Source organism: Natrix helvetica, assembly GCF_964273705.1.
Source record: "Natrix helvetica genome assembly, chromosome: 6".
Classification (NCBI taxonomy): Eukaryota; Metazoa; Chordata; class Lepidosauria; order Squamata; family Natricidae; genus Natrix; species Natrix helvetica.
In genome coordinates this window covers 32,157,022-32,177,957 of record NC_138553.1, presented here as the reverse complement: position 1 = coordinate 32,177,957, position 20,936 = coordinate 32,157,022, and the positions used below count along the sequence as shown (strand labels likewise).

The 20,936-nt window shown below is 42.1% G+C and overlaps 2 protein-coding genes across 2 annotated transcripts in view; one reads left to right on the top strand and one right to left on the bottom strand.

The window, feature by feature from the left end:
* The window catches only part of XRCC6 (X-ray repair cross complementing 6), a 37,207-nt gene extending 37,105 nt beyond the window's left edge, over positions 1 to 102 (bottom strand). Inside the window, exon 1 of the mRNA XM_081957685.1 lies at positions 19 to 102. The gene's annotated coding sequence lies outside the window, so the exon portion shown is untranslated. The remainder of the gene's footprint in view (positions 1 to 18) is intronic.
* Positions 103 to 1,392: 1,290 nt separating this feature from the next.
* Positions 1,393 to 19,167, top strand: PMM1 (phosphomannomutase 1). Its single transcript, XM_081956868.1, has 8 exons — positions 1,393 to 1,905; positions 4,704 to 4,821; positions 5,886 to 5,962; positions 6,808 to 6,899; positions 7,771 to 7,870; positions 9,773 to 9,848; positions 11,026 to 11,141; positions 16,000 to 19,167. The coding sequence occupies exons 1-8, from the start codon at positions 1,828 to 1,830 to the stop codon at positions 16,120 to 16,122; spliced, it is 780 nt and encodes a 259-aa protein (XP_081812994.1). The 5' UTR covers positions 1,393 to 1,827; the 3' UTR covers positions 16,123 to 19,167.
* Positions 19,168 to 20,936: the final 1,769 nt, after the last annotated feature.

Here is a 20,936-nt window from a genome sequence, read left to right as displayed (position 1 = left end):
AATACATATTGAACTTACCTTTCAGATTCTGTTCTTTCTTTTGTATCATGAAATGATAGCTGTTGCTCAAGATCGGGTACCTACAGTAAGTGATAAAACTGGTTTGTTGTTTGTTTCTCCTAGGTTACTGAGGAGCAAAGGGATCAGGGTGTGTCATTAAGCTGCTGGTTGCTTAAGCTGCACATTCAGAATAGATTCATGGAAACTGTTTTGCCTATCTGTCAAACTCATACCTTAATTAAAGCTAGATAAATATTCACTGTTAGGTTTAAAACAGCCATAATGCAGCCTTGCTATTTATAGTAGTTTATACTTGTTTTTTTTAGGGGTCAGACAAAATTTAAAGCTCCAGATTTTAAGATAATGTTTGCAGGCTAGATCAACTGATCTTTTAAATAAAAAGTTAGAAAGTCCTAATATTATTTTAATCAAATATAATTAAGTGGTATATGCCAACTTTCTGCCTTTGCTCAGATAAACGATTAAACAGGAAATTTAGTGTAAAGACTTGCTATGCTCCAGATGACATAGATCTTGCCTGATATTGAAAGCAAAGCAACTGCATTGATCAACAAACCATTTACCAAGATCTGAGTTCAATTCTGTATCTTTAGCTTTATCTATGTTTCAATATGGCGCCTGTGAATTTGCTTCATAAAAAAAATCCTGCAGTTCACCATTTCTCAAGACAAAATGAAGAGAAAGTTCTTAAAGAACAGCATACTGTAATGTGGAATATTAATGTAGTGAACTTCCTTGGCAAATGCTTTTTAAAACTGGAATTTTAATTCTAAGACAACACTATTGTCTTCTGCATTCTACAGTGCAACATTTTGCCAAAAAGGATTAACATATTGGAAGAAAAAAAAATCCAAATATGTATAATGGGACCAATAAGAATGCAACACTCATTTGTCATCTTTTGGTGGATCCTAACAGATATTACCCCACTGTATAGTTTGGATTTTTCTTCCGTGGATCAACAAAGTTGTTTTTATTTTGTATAGTAAAAGATGCAGATGTATACTCAAAGGTTCTGCAAGGGCAGCATTTGGGCCAAATATTCCTGACTGACTAATTTCAGGGCTTTGATCTACAATGATGTTGTGCAGCTTACTAGTATTGATGATCTAATTAGTAACTGAAAATGAAATGCTCCAGGAGTTCACTAATTAAATCAGCATGAACGGATTATTCTTGTAAACAATGCACAGCCCTGAAAGACGTACGCATTCCGATTTTTATGTTGCTTATTATTTGTAGTAGATCCCATAGAATTATAACTGCATATCGCTGTGGGACATCGGTAATATACTTGGCTGCAGCAGAACCTGCAGATCGCAGTAGGCGTGGTCAAGCTGTCCCTCCCCACACCTAAGAAGTCTCACGCATAGCCTTTCATTCATTGATCATATGCACGAAGGCGTATATATTTGCAAACAACGGTCAATGTAAACTCGCACGTGACTATCCCACGCATATAGATAACGTGGTCATCACTCATTCAAGAACCCGTTAAAGGAGAGGGCAAAGACCGGAAGAATCTTGGCTTACGCCACCCATCCCTCCCTCTCCGGTTCTGAGACTCCGGCCTAAGGTTTCCGAAGGGTCCGGATCAGCCAAGCTTCCCTGGGAGTTTTAGCGCCAGAAACCGCCACCAATCCTCCTCCGTCAGGCCCGGACGGGTTGCCAGCCCGGTTTCCAAGGATCACATGAGCAGCTCTTGTCTTCCTAATTGGTTCCTTCGTGGGCCGACGCCTCCGGCGGATCGCAGCCTCGTCTCCGCTGAAGACGGACGGCCGCCGTGTAAAGCGGGGTCGACGCGCAATGGCCGATGCCTCCGGGAGTCCGCCGCGCATTCTCTGCCTCTTTGACGTGGATGGGACCCTCACCCCGCCTCGGCAGGTAACGCGATCGGGAACCCCCGCCTTCATCCCTCCCGCTTTCGCGATCGTCCTCGGCTCGTCCTTGAACACCTTTGCGGAATGAATGGGGAACCGGGGGCATCCCGGGAGCCTCGGCGGGCGGGCGGGACCCGGAAGCGTGCCGCAGAGCACCGGCGCTGCCTGAATCCAAGCCTGGACCTGGCAACGCCGGGCGAGCCCAGCGGGGGGGGGGGGGGAAGTGACGCTTCTCCTGCCTTCTCTTCTGCCTCGTTCCCGCCCTCTGAAGCTCTGGATGCGAGGCGGTTGCGAGAGACGCGATGTGGGAGTTCAGTTGCCCTCATATATCGCGGGAGAGAGGGGAACCGGTGGGGGGGGGAGAGAAGCTGCAGATTGCCCAGGGTGGGCTTTTCAAAACGATTATGTAAGAAATGTGAAGAGGACAAGGGGCTCAGGTTGGTTGGGGAGATAAAATCCGGAATGTTTTGCAGGATTAGAAAGTAACTTTCACTTAAAGCCAGGGGTGTCCAAACTTGGCAACTTTAAGACTTGTGGACTTCAACTCCCAGAATTCCCCAGCCAGCTCTGCCAAGTTTGGACACCCCTGCTTAAAGCGAACTCAACACCCCTCCCCCCCCCAGCCTAGGAAGCGCTTACCACAGGACTGGCTACGATTAATAGCTGTTGTCTTCCAAAATTGATCAGCCAAATGTATCCAGACTGCCCCTCTCAATCCAGTGTTATCTAGAAACAGTGTCACCTAGGATATAAGAGCAGTCCTCAAACTTACAATTGCAATTGGGAAGTGTTGCCCCACTTTCTTGCTACAGTTAAGTCAATCATGGCAGTTGTTAAATTAGTAACCCAGTTGTTTAGTGAATCTGTCTTCCCCATTGACTTTGCTTATCAGGTCACAAAAGGTGATCACATCACCTTAGAACACTGCAATAGTCATAAATGTGAACCAGTTGCCAAGCATCCAAATTTTGATCAAGTGACCATGGGGATGCTGCAACGGTTGTGTGAAAACAGTCATAAGTCATTTTTTTTCTGTGCCGTTGCAATTTCATTCAGTCACTAACCAAAAAGTTGTAAGTCAAGGACTACGTGTAGTGCAAGTGCAACACATTTGGAGGTACTATAATGGGCTGATTATTTTAATACTTAAGTACATTCATTCTAAGTATTGCATGGAGATTTATTACTAGAAAATCTAAAATTGTTGAGTCATCGTTTCACAGATATTTCCTTACCTAAACAGAGAAACCAACAGCAAAACATGGAGACAATATTAGTGGGAGTGGGAGCAATGTGCAATTTCCTGTCGGCCTTCCCATTGAGTTTCCTGTGGGAAGCTTGCAGTGAGCATTGGAACTCTTCTTCCTTTGCCCTTTCTCCCTGTTCCTTCCTTCTCCCTTTCCTTCCTCTCTCCCTTCCTTCATTCTCTCCTTTCCTACTCTTATATTCCTTCCTTTCTCTCTGTTCCTTCCTACCTCCCTTCCCTCCCTCTCCTTCCCAGCAGGCAGGTAAATGGGCACTGCTGGGTGTGGGAGGGAACAAGGAGTGTGGTGCAAGTGCAGAAGGATTGATGGGAAGCTGCCAGGGAATGTTGAAAATGAAGACCAGGAGGCCATCACTGACCATGGCAGCACAATGGCAACATTGAAGCAGCAACAGCCAAACAACTGAAGCAGACACAACCTCCCCAAATTTCATTCATTTGGGAGTCATGGTCCCCAGCATTCTATAAACGAGCGCTTTTCAGATACCTTAGTTGAAAATATTTTGCTCTGTGATGCACTGTTTTGCCTAGATAACGGTTACAGACATGGGAGCTTTTGTAATATATAAATGGCTCCATTCTAGATTTGAATTCCATTAACTGGTAGCTGAACTGTTGAGTTCCATATAAGTCGGCATTGTATGAAAGCTTAATTCTCTTTGTCTGTTTTGAAGCTACTGCAAATTCCATTCCTCCAGTGACTTTTTTTCTTCAAATATATTAAAGTTAGGACTTCAATCCATTCACCTGTATGGTAGAGCTAGCTGTACCTGTAACCAATTTTAATATGATAATTGAAAGTTGGAAGGGACTATCGAGCCTTATTCAGTTCGTGATTTTTCCTTCATCCATTTCTTTGCTGGATTGATATCCTGATTAAAATACCAAGAAGGTCATTTTGTTGCATTCAGTCTAAATGTAATTTTCCAATTAGGTCAAATTCTGAAAAACAAAACACTTGGACAAATAAAGTCGTATAAAGTTTATCAAGGAGATCAGCACATCACTACACCAACCATCATTTAGAAAGAAAATAATGCTCACCGCTAAGCTTATTATTCCCTAATCCAAGCCAAAATAATTGTCCTGAAGCAACAAAAAACATGGCAGAATAGTAAATGAGACCCAGGTAAGACAGCAATGTCTGTTGTTGTTTAGAGACCAAGTAGTTCTGACTGGTTAAGAATGAGATAGACGAGATACGAGCAGAAGGAAAAATGGTCCATACATTCCTAATTTTCCTTCCCTGGACTGTCCAAAGCTCTTACATTTTATTGCTCTCCCACTATTTCTAAATAAGGGTTTTCTAGCAGTGTGGTTTCGTTTGGGTTTGTACCTACTGATGATAATAAAATGATAATAAAAATCTGGTGATTTTAAATATCGGTTGCCCTGGTTTATGAATGTTTATTCCGTCATGATGGATTGATTTGATTTTAACACACACAGGACCCATGTCCCTGTGTCTGTTGCATAATATCAACATGCTGCTATCTATAGCTTTTCCATAAGAATCTCTTTTTCTCTGTTTCCTTTAGAAAATTGAGCCTGAAATAGCAGAATTTCTTCAAGAGCTGGGTAAAAGAGTGATGATTGGGGTGGTTGGAGGCTCAGACTACTCCAAAATAGCAGAACAGCTTGGAGAAGGGGATGAAGGTAAGTAAGGTGTCTTTCTTTTGTCTCACTTAACTTTTATATTGCAAAATTTTTATTATTGTTTGGACATTGCTGAATGGCTGCATATTAGTGTCAAATCATGTTAGTGCACCATAATTCAAAGAAAAAGGAAACTTGTACAAATTCTTCTATAGCAAGTCTGCTCTAAGTATCCTAGACAAGTTATTACTTTTAATATAAAGATTTTTTAAGAGTTTCAGCCAAGCGACTAGCCATTCCTTCCTATGCAAATGCTTTAAATTCATAGAACAAAGCAGGAAAATCGAGTTTTAAGGCTATCGGGCACAGGAGCAGCCTTGCAAGAGGCATTCCTATACTCTTTCCTTGAACTTACGTTGCAAGCTCTAAGTTCAAATGTACAATTTTACATACATAACCAGGAAACTCAAGTGAAAAAAATATCAAGGATAGAAACATTCCAGAATGCAGGGAATGTAGGAAACAACAGAAATTTGCAATGTAAATTTTTACAGACTTAAGTAACTTTCAGAACCGAGAAATAAATCATGAGTTTTATTTTTGTAACAAGCAATCAATCCCCCACCTGTAGCCTGCAACCATCTAAGTGAGGTTTAAAAATGTTAATATTCCATGCTTACGTACATTTGCATGAAAATGGCAAAATGCTTTCCAGTCCAAGTTTTCAGATACACCATTAAGTTGGTGGAATTTCACTGTATGCTTTCAGTTTAAGCTAGATCCAGTGCAGTAAAAAAAATGGAACAGTTATTACATATCCCTGTGTTCTTTGTTAGTCATCATGTTTTGTCAGTAACAAAAATAGTACAATAACAGATTCTGAATCCTTCCTTCCAAGGAAAGGTGAGAACTCAGCTTTAGCACTCCTAAAATTATGAATGAGCATCACTGTTTACCCAGCTTTTTTTAGAGAAGCAGCACAAATAGAATTCAACTAAATTCATCCATCTTGGCCTCTAGCCATCTGAATGATGAAAAGAGTTGCATTAATATTTGACTGATTTCTCTTTCGTTGATTTTTCCCCCCTCAATTTCTCTACTCTTCCAACAACCATTTCCAACAGTCATAAACAAGTTTGATTACGTCTTTGCAGAAAATGGCACTGTGCAATACAAGAATGGGCAACTAGTCTCAAAGCAGGTAGGGCTAGCCTCTTTGTGTTTCTCCATTCACATTACAAATATTTTCCTGCCATTTCTTTTCACATGAAATCACTCATAGGGAGAAAGTTATATTCAAAACCCTTTCAACTCATCTGGCTTCACATAGGAATTGAAATAAAGAATAACATTATTTAAAAAATGAGGATGGATAATTTTTGTTGCCTAACTATTGTCTGCACCAACTTCTCACTGGTGCTTATAGTGACTTAGTTTGCCAGGAATTGAAACTCAATTAACTCTGGAGGATCACTGGTTGCATAACCTTTTAATAAACCTCCAAAGGGAGAGCAAATCTCAATGAGTGATGCCAGAAAAAAATTACTTCATAATGTAATATGCCAGATACATGGTTGAACGTTATAAATTATTTTCTTTTTGACACAAAATACAAGATAATAAGAGACATTACAATTATATTTAATAAGACATTTTCTGATCCAACATCTACTAAATGTGTTGTAACTTAGAAATGGCTGGGATTGCTGAAAATTATGGCCCTAATTGGATTTTGAGGAGACCGAATCAAAGGAGGATGTTTTAAGATTATTATTTTCCTTTCAATCCTTTTCATCCAGATATGACAATCTAGAAATGTCGTTGATTTTAGTACTACTGCAGAAGGTAAAATTGTTTCTTGAGTCTTACATCATAAAATAAAATTTGTTAAGCAACATTTTAAGATTTCACCTACCTTGATTTCTACTCCTTTTGGCAAAGGCCTCCTTCGTTTCTAATTAACATACTGTGTGGTAAAACCATCTGCTGTCTTCTGCTATCCATATCTGGGATCATGTTTTTTCAATTGTATCCTTTGTTCAATAGGCTATCCAGAACCATCTTGGAGAGGAACTTTTGCAAGAGCTGATCAACTTCTGTCTTAATTACATGGCACTTCTAAAGTTGCCCAAGAAGCGGTAATGTACTTTCCTTATATCAATATATGAGGGTTCTGTTTTAACATATAATGTTTGGAATTTGGATCAGGTAAAGAAAAAAATACCCAGCTTTCTTTTCCCAGGCAAGGAACAATTTTGTCTAAGAATAAAGTTTTCCCCCATTTTCTTATTATTTAACTATTTTGTTAGAATTTCTAACTAATTAGATGATATATTGGGAAGAAAGGCCTTAATCTTCCACCCTAGTTTGAAAATAGGATATTTTCTCAAAATTAAGCCATTTCAATTAATTCAAATGGGGTGTATGTGTCATATTCAGTCTTCTACAGGAGGCTGCTGAGAGACACGAAGGCAGGATTTAAAGATAGGTGTTGAGATATTTTAGCTTGCATTGATAGGCAATTGCTTTTTAAGCATGGGAATAGGAATAGAAGAACCTTCAATCTGCTTGGGTCCTTAAAAAAAAGGTGAAGGTCTATTTTTTAAAGCGATTTTGAACAGTGTTTGAGATTGGGGATTGGGATTAAGAGTAAATTTGAAGTAGTGGGAGGATGACAGAATGAGAATAGAAATAGGAGTAGTTGACCTTCCAGGAATTTTGTGCTCCTATTCCAATGCTTAATTTGTCTTTTAAAATTCAGTATCACTGAAATAAAATCACTCAGTTAAAAAGTCAGTATCACTGAAATGGAACTATTTTAACACTGAATTGTAGCAGCCCAAATTGAAATACTAGGGATCTTCAAATAGGGTGCTTGTTGAGGCTATATGCCCTCTTTAAGATAGAAGTTGTGTACCTTTGTTTCAACCCCAAGGATTTTGAGCCTTTCTAACAGTACAGTGCTACCTTCCTACCTTATATTTTTCTTTCTTCTCCAAATATACAAAGGGGAACATTCATAGAATTTCGCAATGGAATGTTGAACGTCTCTCCCATTGGTCGAAGCTGCAGCTTGGAAGAACGAATAGAATTTTCTGAACTGGACAAGGTAAATACGAGCATTAGACAGCCCAATGCATTATTAGTAGAGACGTTGAAGTCTCACTCGCCATCTTAAGGTTGGGCTTTGGGCTTAAAGTGTGATCGAAGCTGCCATCTTTCTATGAATCTTGGGGGGGGGGGGCTGGCTTTGTTTCAGTAAGTGGAATGATTAGTTGTGTGGTTGTATCATGATTGGTAGATTGGTGCTGATTGGTGGTGGCTGTGTATCTATTGTTGTTTCGTGTGTAACGGCCTGGGTGGTGGGTGGGGCTTGTTTGTTGACTAGGGCTGGTTTCCAGATGTCTGGTAGGCATTAGGTATCGTCACGTTTATTCATGTTGTGGGGGTGTTTTCTCTATTTCGATAACTTCCATAATTATTCTCTTGTTGAAGTGTTCTGTTTTGGAGATTAACCTGTTCCTTCAAAATTAATTTCATGTCCTGTAGCTTTAAGGTGCTGGAAAAGGGAGGAAATTTTTTCTTTTTTTCTTACTGCGTTCTTGTGTTCTGCGATGCATGTATTTATTCTCCTGTTCGTTTGTCCTATGTATGTTGCAGGGCAGATTTTGCATGGTATTTCGTAGACTCCTTGGTTTTCTAGCTGGATTTTGTCTTTGGGGTTTCTTAAGATGTTGGCTATTTTTTGGTCAGTGTTGAAGGCTGTCTTGATATTGTGTTTGTGGAGAATTTTGCTGATTTTATCTGTGATGCCTTTGATGTAAGGGAGGAGCGCGATGCCGTTGTCCTGTTCTCTGTCTTGGTTTTTGGGAGGAGTCTCCCTTTGGATTAGGTTGGTAATTGTTTGTCTTTGGAATCCGTTGGAGATTAATACGTTTGTGAGAGTGTGTAATTCAGTTTTCAGGTGGTCTTTGTCAGCTAGGCGTTTGGTTCTGGAGATGAGGGTCTTGGCTACAGAGTTGATCTGTGCAGGGTGGTGATGGGATTGTGCGTTTAAGTAGCGGTTGGTGTGTGTTTTTTTCCGGTAGATGGTGTATCCTAGGGAGCCATTGGGTTTTTTGTAGATTAGGACATCCAGAAAGGGAAGTTGGTTGTTTGCTTCTATTTCATGGTGAATTGTATTTTGGGGTGTAGGCTGTACAGATGTGTGAGGAAGTTGTCCAGTTTTTCTTTCTCGTGTGGCCAAATCACAAAAGTGTCATCAACATATCTAAGTCAGAGTTTGTGTTTGTGTTCAGATTTATCTTAAAGCATTAGTTTCAAAATGTCCCATGTATAAGTTTGCGATAATGGGTTAGAGGGGTGATCCCATGGGTGCTCCTCCTATCTGTTTGTATCTCTGTCCATTATGAAGTATGTGTTGGTTAGGCAGTGGTTGGTCAGGTCCAGGATGTGTTTAGGGGTGTTGTATTTGTTCTCCCTCCCTTTTCCAGTACCTTAAAGCTACAGGACATGAAATTAATTTTGAAGGAATCAGGTTAATCTCCAAAACAGAACACTTCAACAAGAGAATAATTATGGAAGCTATCGAAATAGAGAAACACCCCCACCACATGAATAAACGTGATGATACTTCCCACCTACCAGACATCTGGAAACCAGCCCTAGTCAACAAACGAGCCCCACCCACCACCCAGGCCGTTACAACACGAAACAACAATAGACACACAGCCAGCACCAATCTACCAATCATGATACAACCATACAACCAATCATTCCACTTACTGAAACAAAGCCAGCACTCCACCACTCCCACCAAGATTTATAGAAAGATGGCAGCTCCGATCACACTTTAAGCCCAAAACCCATATAAGCGGAAATTATATAAAAAAACTAACCCAACAGTTTGCTGGAAGATCTCTTTGCACTTGTTTCTGTGGAGAAAAAGTGGAATCTGATAAATAAAAATATCTGGTGTCTTTTTTTACACTTCTGGTTGCCTCCACTATAGAAAGAAAAGATACGAGAGAAGTTTGTAGAAGCTCTACGGAGGGAGTTTGCTGGCAAAGGACTGAGATTTTCCCGAGGTGAGAATAAGAAATGCCTCGGATGCTTTTTAGTGCATTTTATTTTGAGTGGGATTTGGCAAATAAAAATTAAATACTATTTACAGCAGGCATGTGGTGAATATAAAGTGATATGTGACTGCAAGGAAGTTAAGTACAGTTTTAGTTTGTATCAACTGAAGTTTCCAAATCACAGGAAATAATGCCTATATTTTGTTCAGACTCCATTCCTGTATTGCTTTGGCACCACATTTTAAAAACACATATAAAACCCTGGAGAAGGCCAGTGGAGAATGTTGATGGCCAGTGGAGATAATTGATAAGTAGAGATGACTGACCTAGAGCCTCATGAAGAGAGATTGAAATAGCAGGACATATATAGCCTTGAGCTGGGAAGACTCAGAGGAAATGGGACAGCATTCTTCAAAAAACTGAAAGGATATCACAAAGAATGCCAAGACATTCTTGGAGTGAAGGAAGGGTTATACTCAGGTAGATTTCTTATACAAGTGGAGCTTTGCACAGCTTGAACTTCTGTATATCATTTTTTCAGTTGGCCAAATTTCTTCCTGTGGTTCTAGCCGGACCCACTGTTCCTTATGGCGAAGGTGGCAGCTCCTGGTATTTCTGCCAGCAACATGCCTTATTTAGGAAAAAGTATTGGGCTACCAATGTGTTAGAGATTATATTCAAAGCACTCATGAAGATGGTCCCTGTAGCGTTAGGGTTAAACTGAATTACATGATGCATCTTATAGGTCCATCCATGTTAATTAGCTTCAAGCCATCCAGAGTTACCATGTGGCTAATAAATTTTACAAATAAATGATAAACATGGGATTTATGATAAACATGAGTGTTTCTTGTAGTCCAGTTACACCAGAGCATGATAAAAGAATCCTTTCCCCCATTAGCCATATTGTTAAGCACATTTTCACTTATTTTTTCTGAAATGTATTTGAACTCTGCACCAACTGTTTCTTGTTTGTGTCTTCAGCTGAGGGCCCACCACTAATGCCAATTAATCTCATTGCTATGGAAACATCAACTCTAACATTATAATGTGTCTGGGAATCAGGCCGACACAGCAGTGCAGTTCCATTTGCACAAAGACACAGTGTCTTATGCCAGAGATAGCAAAGATTTTACTCCCCAAAAATCTCATCTCATTTTCACTAAATTTTCTCTAAATCTGACAGGTGGTATGATTAGTTTTGACGTTTTTCCGGAGGGCTGGGACAAACGCTATTGCCTCAACATCCTTGAGGATGAGAAATTCGATGTCATACATTTCTTTGGAAATGAGACAACCCCTGTAAGTATATGATAAGAAACCATTTTAAGGACCGAGGAGAATGCTTCCCATGTTCTTATCAGAATGAGCTCTTCTCAGAGCCCAGTTACCACTGTGGCTCAAAGACATCTTCAAACTGTAATTTCAATGTTTGAAAATATTGGTAGGCATATTAGGGAGCCTCAGATATTGTCTGTTTACAAATTGAAGGATTCTACAAAGACTTCTCGGATCAGAATTTCCAGTGAGCAAGGTCTTGTTTGTACAAGATCCAGCTGCTATCAAGATCTTGCAAATCGTGCAGACCCACAGCCCAAGATACGTTCTGGTAGTCGAGTCATTCTTTCTTTTCCATGGGCTGTTTCAACCACACATGAAAGAGGGAGTAACCTGCTTTTTGGGGAGAAGAGATTACAGTCACTGTAAAAAGGCTTCTTCAATAGTTTCCCCCCTTCCCCCCATTTTTGCTAGCTCTTCCATTCATAGCGCTTGCATGAAATGAAGACAGAAGAGCTGACCAATAGGAGCCAGCAAACTTTTCCTGGCTCTTGCTAGGCTTTGAGAAAGCCAGCCATTTGGGAGGCTTGAAGTCTTCTGATTGGGGCAGGAGGTTTGTTCTGAAGCTGCTATCTTCGCACATAGGCAGCAGGTTTCCCAAAAGCTTAGCAAGAGCCAAAAGAGGTTTGCAGTCTCCCTAACGGCCAGCTTATTGGGTAGAAAGTTCTGAAAGCAGCTGTCATTTCTGCAAGGAATTGGTGTGCTGAAAATAGCAGCTCTTCCAGGATGCATGGGGAACAAGCCCAAGCACTGCAGGGTCCCAGTGGGGCGGCATGGAGGTGTAGAGAGATGGGGAGGTGTTGCAGTGTACCTGTGGTTGATGTGAGAGCAACTGACATGGGGAGGTTGCAGCTGCCATAACCTGAAAACAGGATCGTATGTAGCTTTTGGGGGGAAGGGATCTGTCGTAACTTCAAACAGATGTTAAGTGACCAGTCATATAATGAGGAATGTCTGTATGCATTTTTTAAAAGAGTCATTAACTTTGAAGTTTAAGTTAAGTTTAAGTTTATTAGATTTATAGACCGCCCCCTCTCCCCAAGGGGACTCGGGGCGGTGTACAGACATCTCAATAAAAAACAGTATACAAAAATAAATACCCTTAAATTCCCATAAAATCGAATTAAACAATAGGCTGTACAAAGTGATAAAAATTAAAAAACAACCTAAAAACCCACCCCTAAAAATTTAAAATACAGACTTGAGGGACTAAAACTGCGGTTAGGCCAGGCCAGCTAAATTGAACAGGTGGATCTTAAGCTTCTTGCGGAAGGAGCAGAGATCGGTGGTTATTCTGATGTCGGGGGGGAGGTCATTCCAGAGGGTCGGGCCCATCACAGAGAAGGCCCTGCTCCTGGGCGTCGTCCGCTGGCACTGCCTAGTGGACGGCACCCGGAGGAGTCCCTCCCTGTGAGAGCGAATTGGCCGAAGGGATGTATGGGGCAGGATGCGATCCCGCAAATACCTAGGTCCTGTGCCATGGAGCGCTTTAAAGATGATAGTCATCACCTTGAAACGCACCCGAAAAGCCACAGGTAGCCAGTGCAGCCCGCGCAGGAGAGGTGTTACGTGGGAGTACCTAGTAACTCCCACAATTGCCCGCGCGGCTGCATTCTGGACCAACTGCAGCCTTCGGGTGCATCTCAAGGGGAACCCCATGTAGAGAGCATTACAGTAGTCCAGTCGGGACGTCACAAGCGCATGGGTGACTGTGTGAAGGGCGTTCCGGTCCAATAGGGGACGCAATTGGCACACCAGGCGAACCTGGTGAAACGCCCCCCTTGCCACGGCCGTCACATGGTCGTCCATTGACAGCCGGGCATCCAGGAGGACGCCCAAATTGCGTGCCCGCTCCATGGGGGCCAGCTGTTCGCCCCCGATGGCCAGTGATGGAACCCACTGGTTGAATCGGGGTGCCGGTAACCACAGCCACTCCATCTTGGACGGGTTGAGCTTGAGTCTGTTACTTCCCATCCAGATCCGTACGGTCTCCAGGCACCGGGACATCACTTCAACGGCATCGTTGGGGTGGTTCGGGGTAGAGATGTACAGCTGAGTGTCATCAGCGTACAGGTGGTACTCGACCCCAAAACCACGAATTATCTCGCCCAGCGGCTTCATATATGTGTTGAACAGGAGAGGCGAGAGGACCAACCCCTGCGGCACCCCACAAGTGAGCGGCCTCAGGGTCGACCTCTGCCCCCCTTTCAGCACACATTGCGCTCGGCCAGAGAGGTAGGAGGAGAACCACCGCAAAATGGTGCCCCTCACCCCCAGCCCCTCTAGACGATGCAATAGGATACCATGGTCGATGGTATCAAAAGCGGCCGAGAGGTCTAATAGGACCAAGATGGAGGAGCAACCCCCATCTCTGGCCCTCCAGAGATCATCCACCAACGCGACCAAAGCCGTCTCCGTGCTGTGGCCGGGCCGGAAACCGGACTGGCGCGGGTCCAGATAATCAATTTCCTCCAAGTGGCATGGGAACTGTTGTGCCACCACACTCTCTACAACCTTCGCCAAGAAGCAAAGGTTGGAGACAGGACGATAGTTAGCTAACATAGCTGGGTCCAGGGAAGGCTTCTTGAGTAGGGGCCTCACCACCGCCTCTTTTAAGGCAGCCGGCAAGAACCCCTCTCTCAAGGAGGCGTTGACTAACTCCTGGAGCCAGCCTCGTGTGACCTCCCAGGATGCCAGTATAAGCCAGGAGGGACACGGGTCCAATAAACATGTAGTGGCTCGCAGTCGCCCACGCAACCTGTCCATATCGTCGGCAGTAACAGAGTCAAACTCCTCCCAGAATGGTCCCTCAAGACCCACCTCCGACGTCCCTTCTAGACCACTGAAGGGGACCCACTCGCTGCGAATCTGAGCGATTTTGTCCTGCAGATATTCCCCAAATTCCTCTGCTCTACCAAGCAAGGGGGCTTCCCGTGGCCTCTGTGAAAGGAGGGAGCGGGTCACCCAAAGCAGGGCGGCAGGGCAGTTATCTGCGGACGCAATCAGAGTGGCACAATACTGACGTTTGGCCACTCTTAATGCCACAAGGTAGGTCCGTAAATAGGCTCTCACCTGTGTTCGGTCAGATTCAGAGCGTGACGATCTCCATCTGCTCTCTAGGCGTCTCTTGTGGCGCTTCATCACCCTCAGCTCCTCGGTAAACCAAGGGGCCTGGGTGGATCGCTGCCGCAGGAGAGGCCGCAAAGGCGCAACCCGGTCCAAGGCCCCGGCAGCCGCACTATTCCATGCAGCCACCAGGTCCTCCATCCGGGAGCGGGTCAGGGCTACAGGAAGTGGCCCAAGCTCCGTCTGGAACCTATCAGGTTCCATCAGGCGCCTGGGGCGGAACCATCTAGGACATTCCGGTTCCGCCTCCCCGCAACGGGGAGTAGCGGCTGGAAAGTCGAGCCGGAGAAGTGAGTGATCTGACCATGACAGGGGCGTGACAACTAAATCCCCTACTCCCAGATCACTCCTCCACTGGCCAGATACAAAAATAAGGTCCAGTGTGTGACCTCCCTCGTGTGTGGGGCCCTGAATTACTTGGGTCAGGTCCATGGCTGTCATGGAAGCCATGAACTCCCGAGCTACCTCGGATGTTTCCCCTACCGATGGCAGGTTGAAATCCCCCATGATCAATAGCCTGGGGGTCTCAACCACCATCTCGGCGATCACCTCGAGGAGCTCGGGCAGGGCCGCTGATGCATAGCGAGGAGCCAAGTATACAATCAGCAAGCCCAACTGTCTCCCTGGGCCCCACTTCACGCATAGGGACTCACACCCGGATATCTGTGGCACAGTGGACTCTCTCGGCTCAAGGCCTTCCCTTACGATAACCGCTACCCCATCACCCCTACCCAGGGCCAGTGGCTGATGAAATGCACGGTATCCCGGCGGGCACATTTCCACGAGGGGGAGACCCCCCTCGTGGCCCAGCCAGGTCTCCGTTATCCCTGCAAGGTCCGGCTCCCCCTCCGAAACCAAGTCGTTAATGAGGGGGGCGTTATTGGCAACGGACCTTGCGTTGCACAACATCAGTCTCAGGCCCTGGCTCTGTAGGTCCTGACCACCTAGATTGCGGGGGTTGGGACAAATGACTGGCCGTGTCCAACGACCACGGTCTCCCAACCGGTTGCAAGATCTTTGTCTACCCTCGCACCTACCCCTCCCCACGACTGTTGGGATGAAAAGACCCTCTACTGGAATATCGTTACTCCCCGTCCCCTCAATAGCTCCGCTCACTCCCTTGCCAACCCCACCTGTCGGCCTGGCACTAGCCCCTCCCTCAGCCTGACTAACCCCACCCCCCACCCTGGGACCCCCTAAAATATGTATAAAACATTTAATTAAAAAACCCCTGAGTTTTCGCTTCGTCCACCTCTCTGGATTAATAAATCCCTCATCAAGGTGGGCCCTCGAAAGGGCGGAGGGCCATACTTGCGAGAGGGGGGACTCCCGCAGTAAGATCAGGTCTGCCCTCGAGTATATGATGGATCATATTTTCGGCAGGGCTTTTGAGATGCTAATAAGGCCCTTTTGCCATCTATGAAGACTTTCTTGTTGCAAATTTTATTCTTGCTTAAACGTTCTTAAGCCCCTTTGTATCCTTTCTCAATTATGGATTTTTAGATGGATTGTAATTTCCCTGGGAATTGGCACATGCAGATTGGCTTGGGCTAATCCAAGTGGAGCCAGATACCCTTTCTCAGTGGAGGCAGGAGGAGTGGATGCATATTTTTTCCATGATTGCTGTCACAGCACTTTCAGCCTCATGAATTTAAAAATCATAAAGCAGAAGGAATAATATTCTTTATCTCCTTAGGGTGGGAATGATTATGAAATCTATGATGATCCTCGGACAGTAGGACATAGTACCCATTCTCCCCAGGAGACAGTTCGGCGATGTCGAGAGATATTCTTTCCAGAGACAGTGAACAAATCTTGACTCACGGATCTTCTGCTGCTATTCTTCTTGTTCACTTCATAAAAGCACCTTTTGAATTATAATCAAGGCTTGCCGAAGCCCAAGGTTGAAATGCACTTTGGAAATGGAGGTGAAGTGCAAAAAGGGAAAGAGAGTTAAAGTGCCATCACCAGTTTGTAGTAATAAGAATCTACAGAACGCTGACTGCCATATTTCATCCTCCCAGCCCCTAAAACAAAAAGTTTCGTTTTAAAGGGAGCTGGGTCCTTTTTCTAAAACTGTGAGAGAGAAGGAGAGAAATAGAAAGGTGGTAATCTCTTCATATATTCACCCAAATCAATTTCTTAGATTAAAATAATAATATTAATAGGTTAAAGGGAAAACAATCTGGTTTTTAAAAGTATTTTCATATACTTGAACCTTTAAGATGGCTTGCCATTTTTTAAAAAAATGGAATCAGGTCTGTTTTCAAGCTAATAATGAATAGGGAAAACACCCCTAATCCATTACTAGCCATGCAGAATGCAGAGGGAGATAGAAAGTAAACTTTGAAACAGAGATCCTGTTGAAAGTGATTAGTCATAGACATCACCATTCTACTCCGCTTTCAGTATCCATTAGAATATTCTTCTGTGTCTTCTGATCTAATATGTGAAACCATCTGTTTAAAATATGACTTTGATGCTCTGGTTTATTTTATCATAGATAATATATTTTTGGTCCAATAAAAGTACAGTTTGTGTGTTGAGGTCAACATGTCTTAGTAGCCTTGCATATTGCAACTGCGCCTTCCCACAAGTAGGTCTGGGGAGCAGCCCTTGCTGTAGCTTCAGTTGTTAGAATATTGTTTACTTGCACTTTCTTCCTATTGCACAGTCTAACTCTTCAAGCAGGATTGTACTTTATCACCTTAATTATTCAACCTAACTATAGAAGTGCTGGCAATAGCATTTAGACCCCCGAAAAAATGGGGCTACGAGGGTTCTAATTATTGACTCACCTCACAGAGGTGGCACTGACAGCCCTGCCCAGCAGGAGCCCACTGTTGTTCCACTTCCTCTGTGACTGCTTGCTGCTAATTGCACGCATCGCTCCGGCCTCCATTTTAATTTCAGATGCCTGCCGGAAGGTATCTATAGCCGATAACAGAGCTCCGGATCCGGAGCTCTGTTATTGGCTGGAGATGCCGGCAGACATCTGAAAGCAAAACGGAGGTCAGGGCGATACGTGCGAGTGGCAGCAAGCGGCCGCAGAAGAAGGTGAGGCATGTATCAGGGTGTGTGAGTCCTGGTAAGTAGGACAGCTCCTCCACCACCCATCCCCACACTAGCTTATTTTTTTACCTGTGTGTCTCACCCCATCCCCTGCACCCTGGGATGGGCGGGGTCTTAAGGTAAAGGTTCCCCTTGCATACATACACACACACACACTTTACAAATAATTATGTGCCAACTTGAAAGAAATTAATTAAACAAATAAAAAACTGGGCTTCAAAACATTTCAATATTTTGGAATGAATTACAGTGGTTAAAATGAAAATTCTTGTACAGTTGAACTTTTTTATTTCAGTGCCATAGTGATAACTCCTAAATAGGCTTTAAGACATTGGCAAAAAACTAAAAGTAAAATAATTATTTATACAGATCTCAAAAACAGGGAGGTTTGGTCATGCCCAATTTGTTAATACATTATCGAGCATTGCAGCTAGGGCATATGATTCCATGTATTCTGGGAGACTCATCTAAACAATGAATTCATTTTGAAGCTATGTAAGAACCAGATAAGTTTATAAATCAATGGCTTTTTATCCAAAATGTTTTTCTAGAATAAAACAGATTGAAAATGTTTTTACTAAAACAATGCTTCAAATTTGAAAGAGTAGATATGCAGTTTTGATAAAGCTTATTCTTCCTTTAAATATTTCTATCAACATAAATTGATCAGGATGATTATTATGATTTGGCTAAAATGAAATCTTTGAAAAAATATATTTATAGATTTTTATAGTAATAGGGAACCTTTCAATAAAGATCAGATTGAGCAATGAATAGGTGACAAATTACCAAACTTTTCTGATATCAATTTAAATTTCTTTTGGGTAATAGAAATATTAGAGATTCAGCAACATGACCCGATATCCATTTTGAAAATTTAATACTTTATCATTTAAAAGAACAAAAAACAATTTCAAAAATTTATTGGTTGTGATTGCAATCAGAAATAGAAGATTTATTATATATTTTAAAGGAAGCTTGGGATACGGATCTTAGTAATCCTGTACAAGGGACAAATTGGCAGAAGTTCTGAAAAGAGCTTTGGCTTCAATGCAAGAAATGCAATGAAAGATAATTGGATTGTTGTACAATGCCCAGAGTCATTTTCCATGAGATAGGTGATATGTGAATTTGATTGGTTGATAAATAAAACGAAAAGTATCATTGTTGGTACTTTACTCCTGGTTAGGCAGGCTCATACTGGATATATCAAAATTATTCCTCCAAATTTTGGAGAAGGTGTTAAGTCATTTTTTTCATTTGTTGTGATCATGCAATAAAGATATGAAATGGATGCTATATAGTAGCTATAGTACTTTCATATAACCATGGCACTAATTCAGAGACTTGAACAGGCATTTCATCACTTGCTTCCTTCTTCATAAATAGTGCTATGATGCAATTAGAGGCATCTAAAGAAATAAAAGGATGATGAGAAGCTGGTATTATTAATGAAATGAAATTAACCCATTCTTTTCTGAGATACTGAGTGTTTTGCTTTAAAATAAATATTGCCAGCTCTTCTTAGTTTCCATTCTCCAGGACGGTTATGAAGTACTTAATATAGGGACCTACATATTACTGTGAAAGCTACAAAGTGGTCTATTTCTCAGATGGATCAAAACACACACACACATACACACCACTTTATTAAGCAAGAAAGTTTATTTTGATGCCATGTATGTTAAAGAAACCCAACTATTTTGCTGTAGCTACAAATTTGTGGGGCTTTGTTGACAGGCAGCTTTTATATCATTATAAAAGTATGAAATTAATAAAATTGAGAACCTACTATGCTCAAGTGTCTGTTTTTTAGTTCACATTTGTAACTTGATATAAAATTAAAAGTAAAAAATATAGTAGGAAGTCAATAAGCAATACCTTCACCCTGGTTCATTAAAGTTTAAGCTAAAAATTCTGTCTTGGGAACTGAATGGTTTGCAACATGTTAAAGCCTATATGATTTACTAGCCTCAGCTTAGAAATGATAGATACTTCCAGATAAAAGTCACTAATAAAAACCATTAACAGGAACACTTACAAACTTAGAAGTAGTATAGAGTAAGAGAAAATACCTCATTTAAACTTAGGAAAGCTATTACTAATACTGGGCTAGATGGTTCAGTGATCTGACTTCACTGCAAGGTAATCTGAATTCATTGCTAAGTAAAACTGCAACATTCCAGAAGTTGTTCAGTGCCAACTCATTACTTTTAAACAGCACAGCCAAAAGCATACAGTGATAGGAGCTGCAGTCTACCAATGACTAGCATGCAAATACTGCTCACCCTATTATGGACTGCATGCATTATGCTGCTAATCAAATAACAGTTTCCTGCAGACTTCATCTCTGCATCACTAATTCTAGGAACAGCTACCCCGTTCCCTTTACCCAATATCCTTAGACACTCGTTTCAAAAGACCATTGTGAAACGGGAAAAAAAATCAGAACAGAAAAGACTCTTGGAAAGTCACTTTAATGATTTATTGCCAGTGTTACAAAGATCAACATGGGATTAAAGAGGCAAGAACCACACAAAAAGTTGTTAGAACACAGACACATTATAGATAACAAGGTTATTTCAGAAAAAATTGAAAGCATTCTCAGAGAGAAGTCACAGTTTTGTGGTACTCCCACTGGTATTGCACCATCAAGGAGGGATAAGCTAGAAGCTGCTGGTGTTACATGTGTGCAGGAAGTTCCTCTGACTGTCACAGGAAGCATGTCTCATAAAGCAAAAGGAAAGTGGCCTCCTTCAGATCTTCACTTCATTGGATTTAAGAGAAGCTGCTGCATCTCAAGGACAAGTTCAGAAAAATCCTCCCTCTATATCTACATACAGATGAATGATAATTTCTTTCAAAATCAATATACTCCATTTTCTCCTGCATGTATGGAGATTTCTTTCAAAATAGACCATTGGGAATGTTTTATTTGGATTTTTAATTGAAGGAGGCAGAATATTCCTGTAATTAGTCACTGGCATAATGAGGACAGACATTTCAGGAACAAGGGAACAATAATGTCCCACAGAATGACCTTAGCCAACTTTTGTATAGCTTTGCTTGGAAAGAATTTATTTCTTATCACAAATACAGTTGTAATAAATCCACAGACTTCTTGGAATATGTTAATTAATAGCATATTGGGAGGGTGGGGGGAATGTTAGGGTACCGTTTTATTTTAGGTTCCCTATATACAGAAACAAATTCAGGAAGAACTAGGCTAGAACTTTTCTTGAAGTTGCACTCCCATTTCTACCCATATCGGGTTTAAGGGAGAATATTTTAAAAACTCGGCTGTAATGTAACATCCATTCAAGAAAGAATTGTATGAAAGCCTTCTCTACCTTGGCACCGTCCAAGTGTATTAAAATGGCAGTCCACACAATATGGCTTTCCAGGAGTTGTAGCCCTAGCAAATCAGAAGGGAATTAATTTGGGAAAGGTTGCATTATACCAATGTTCTTCAAACTTGGCAACTTTAATATATGGACTTCAGGTCCCAGAATTCCCCAAATTGGCTATGGAAATTGGGGATATGAATCACACATATTAAAG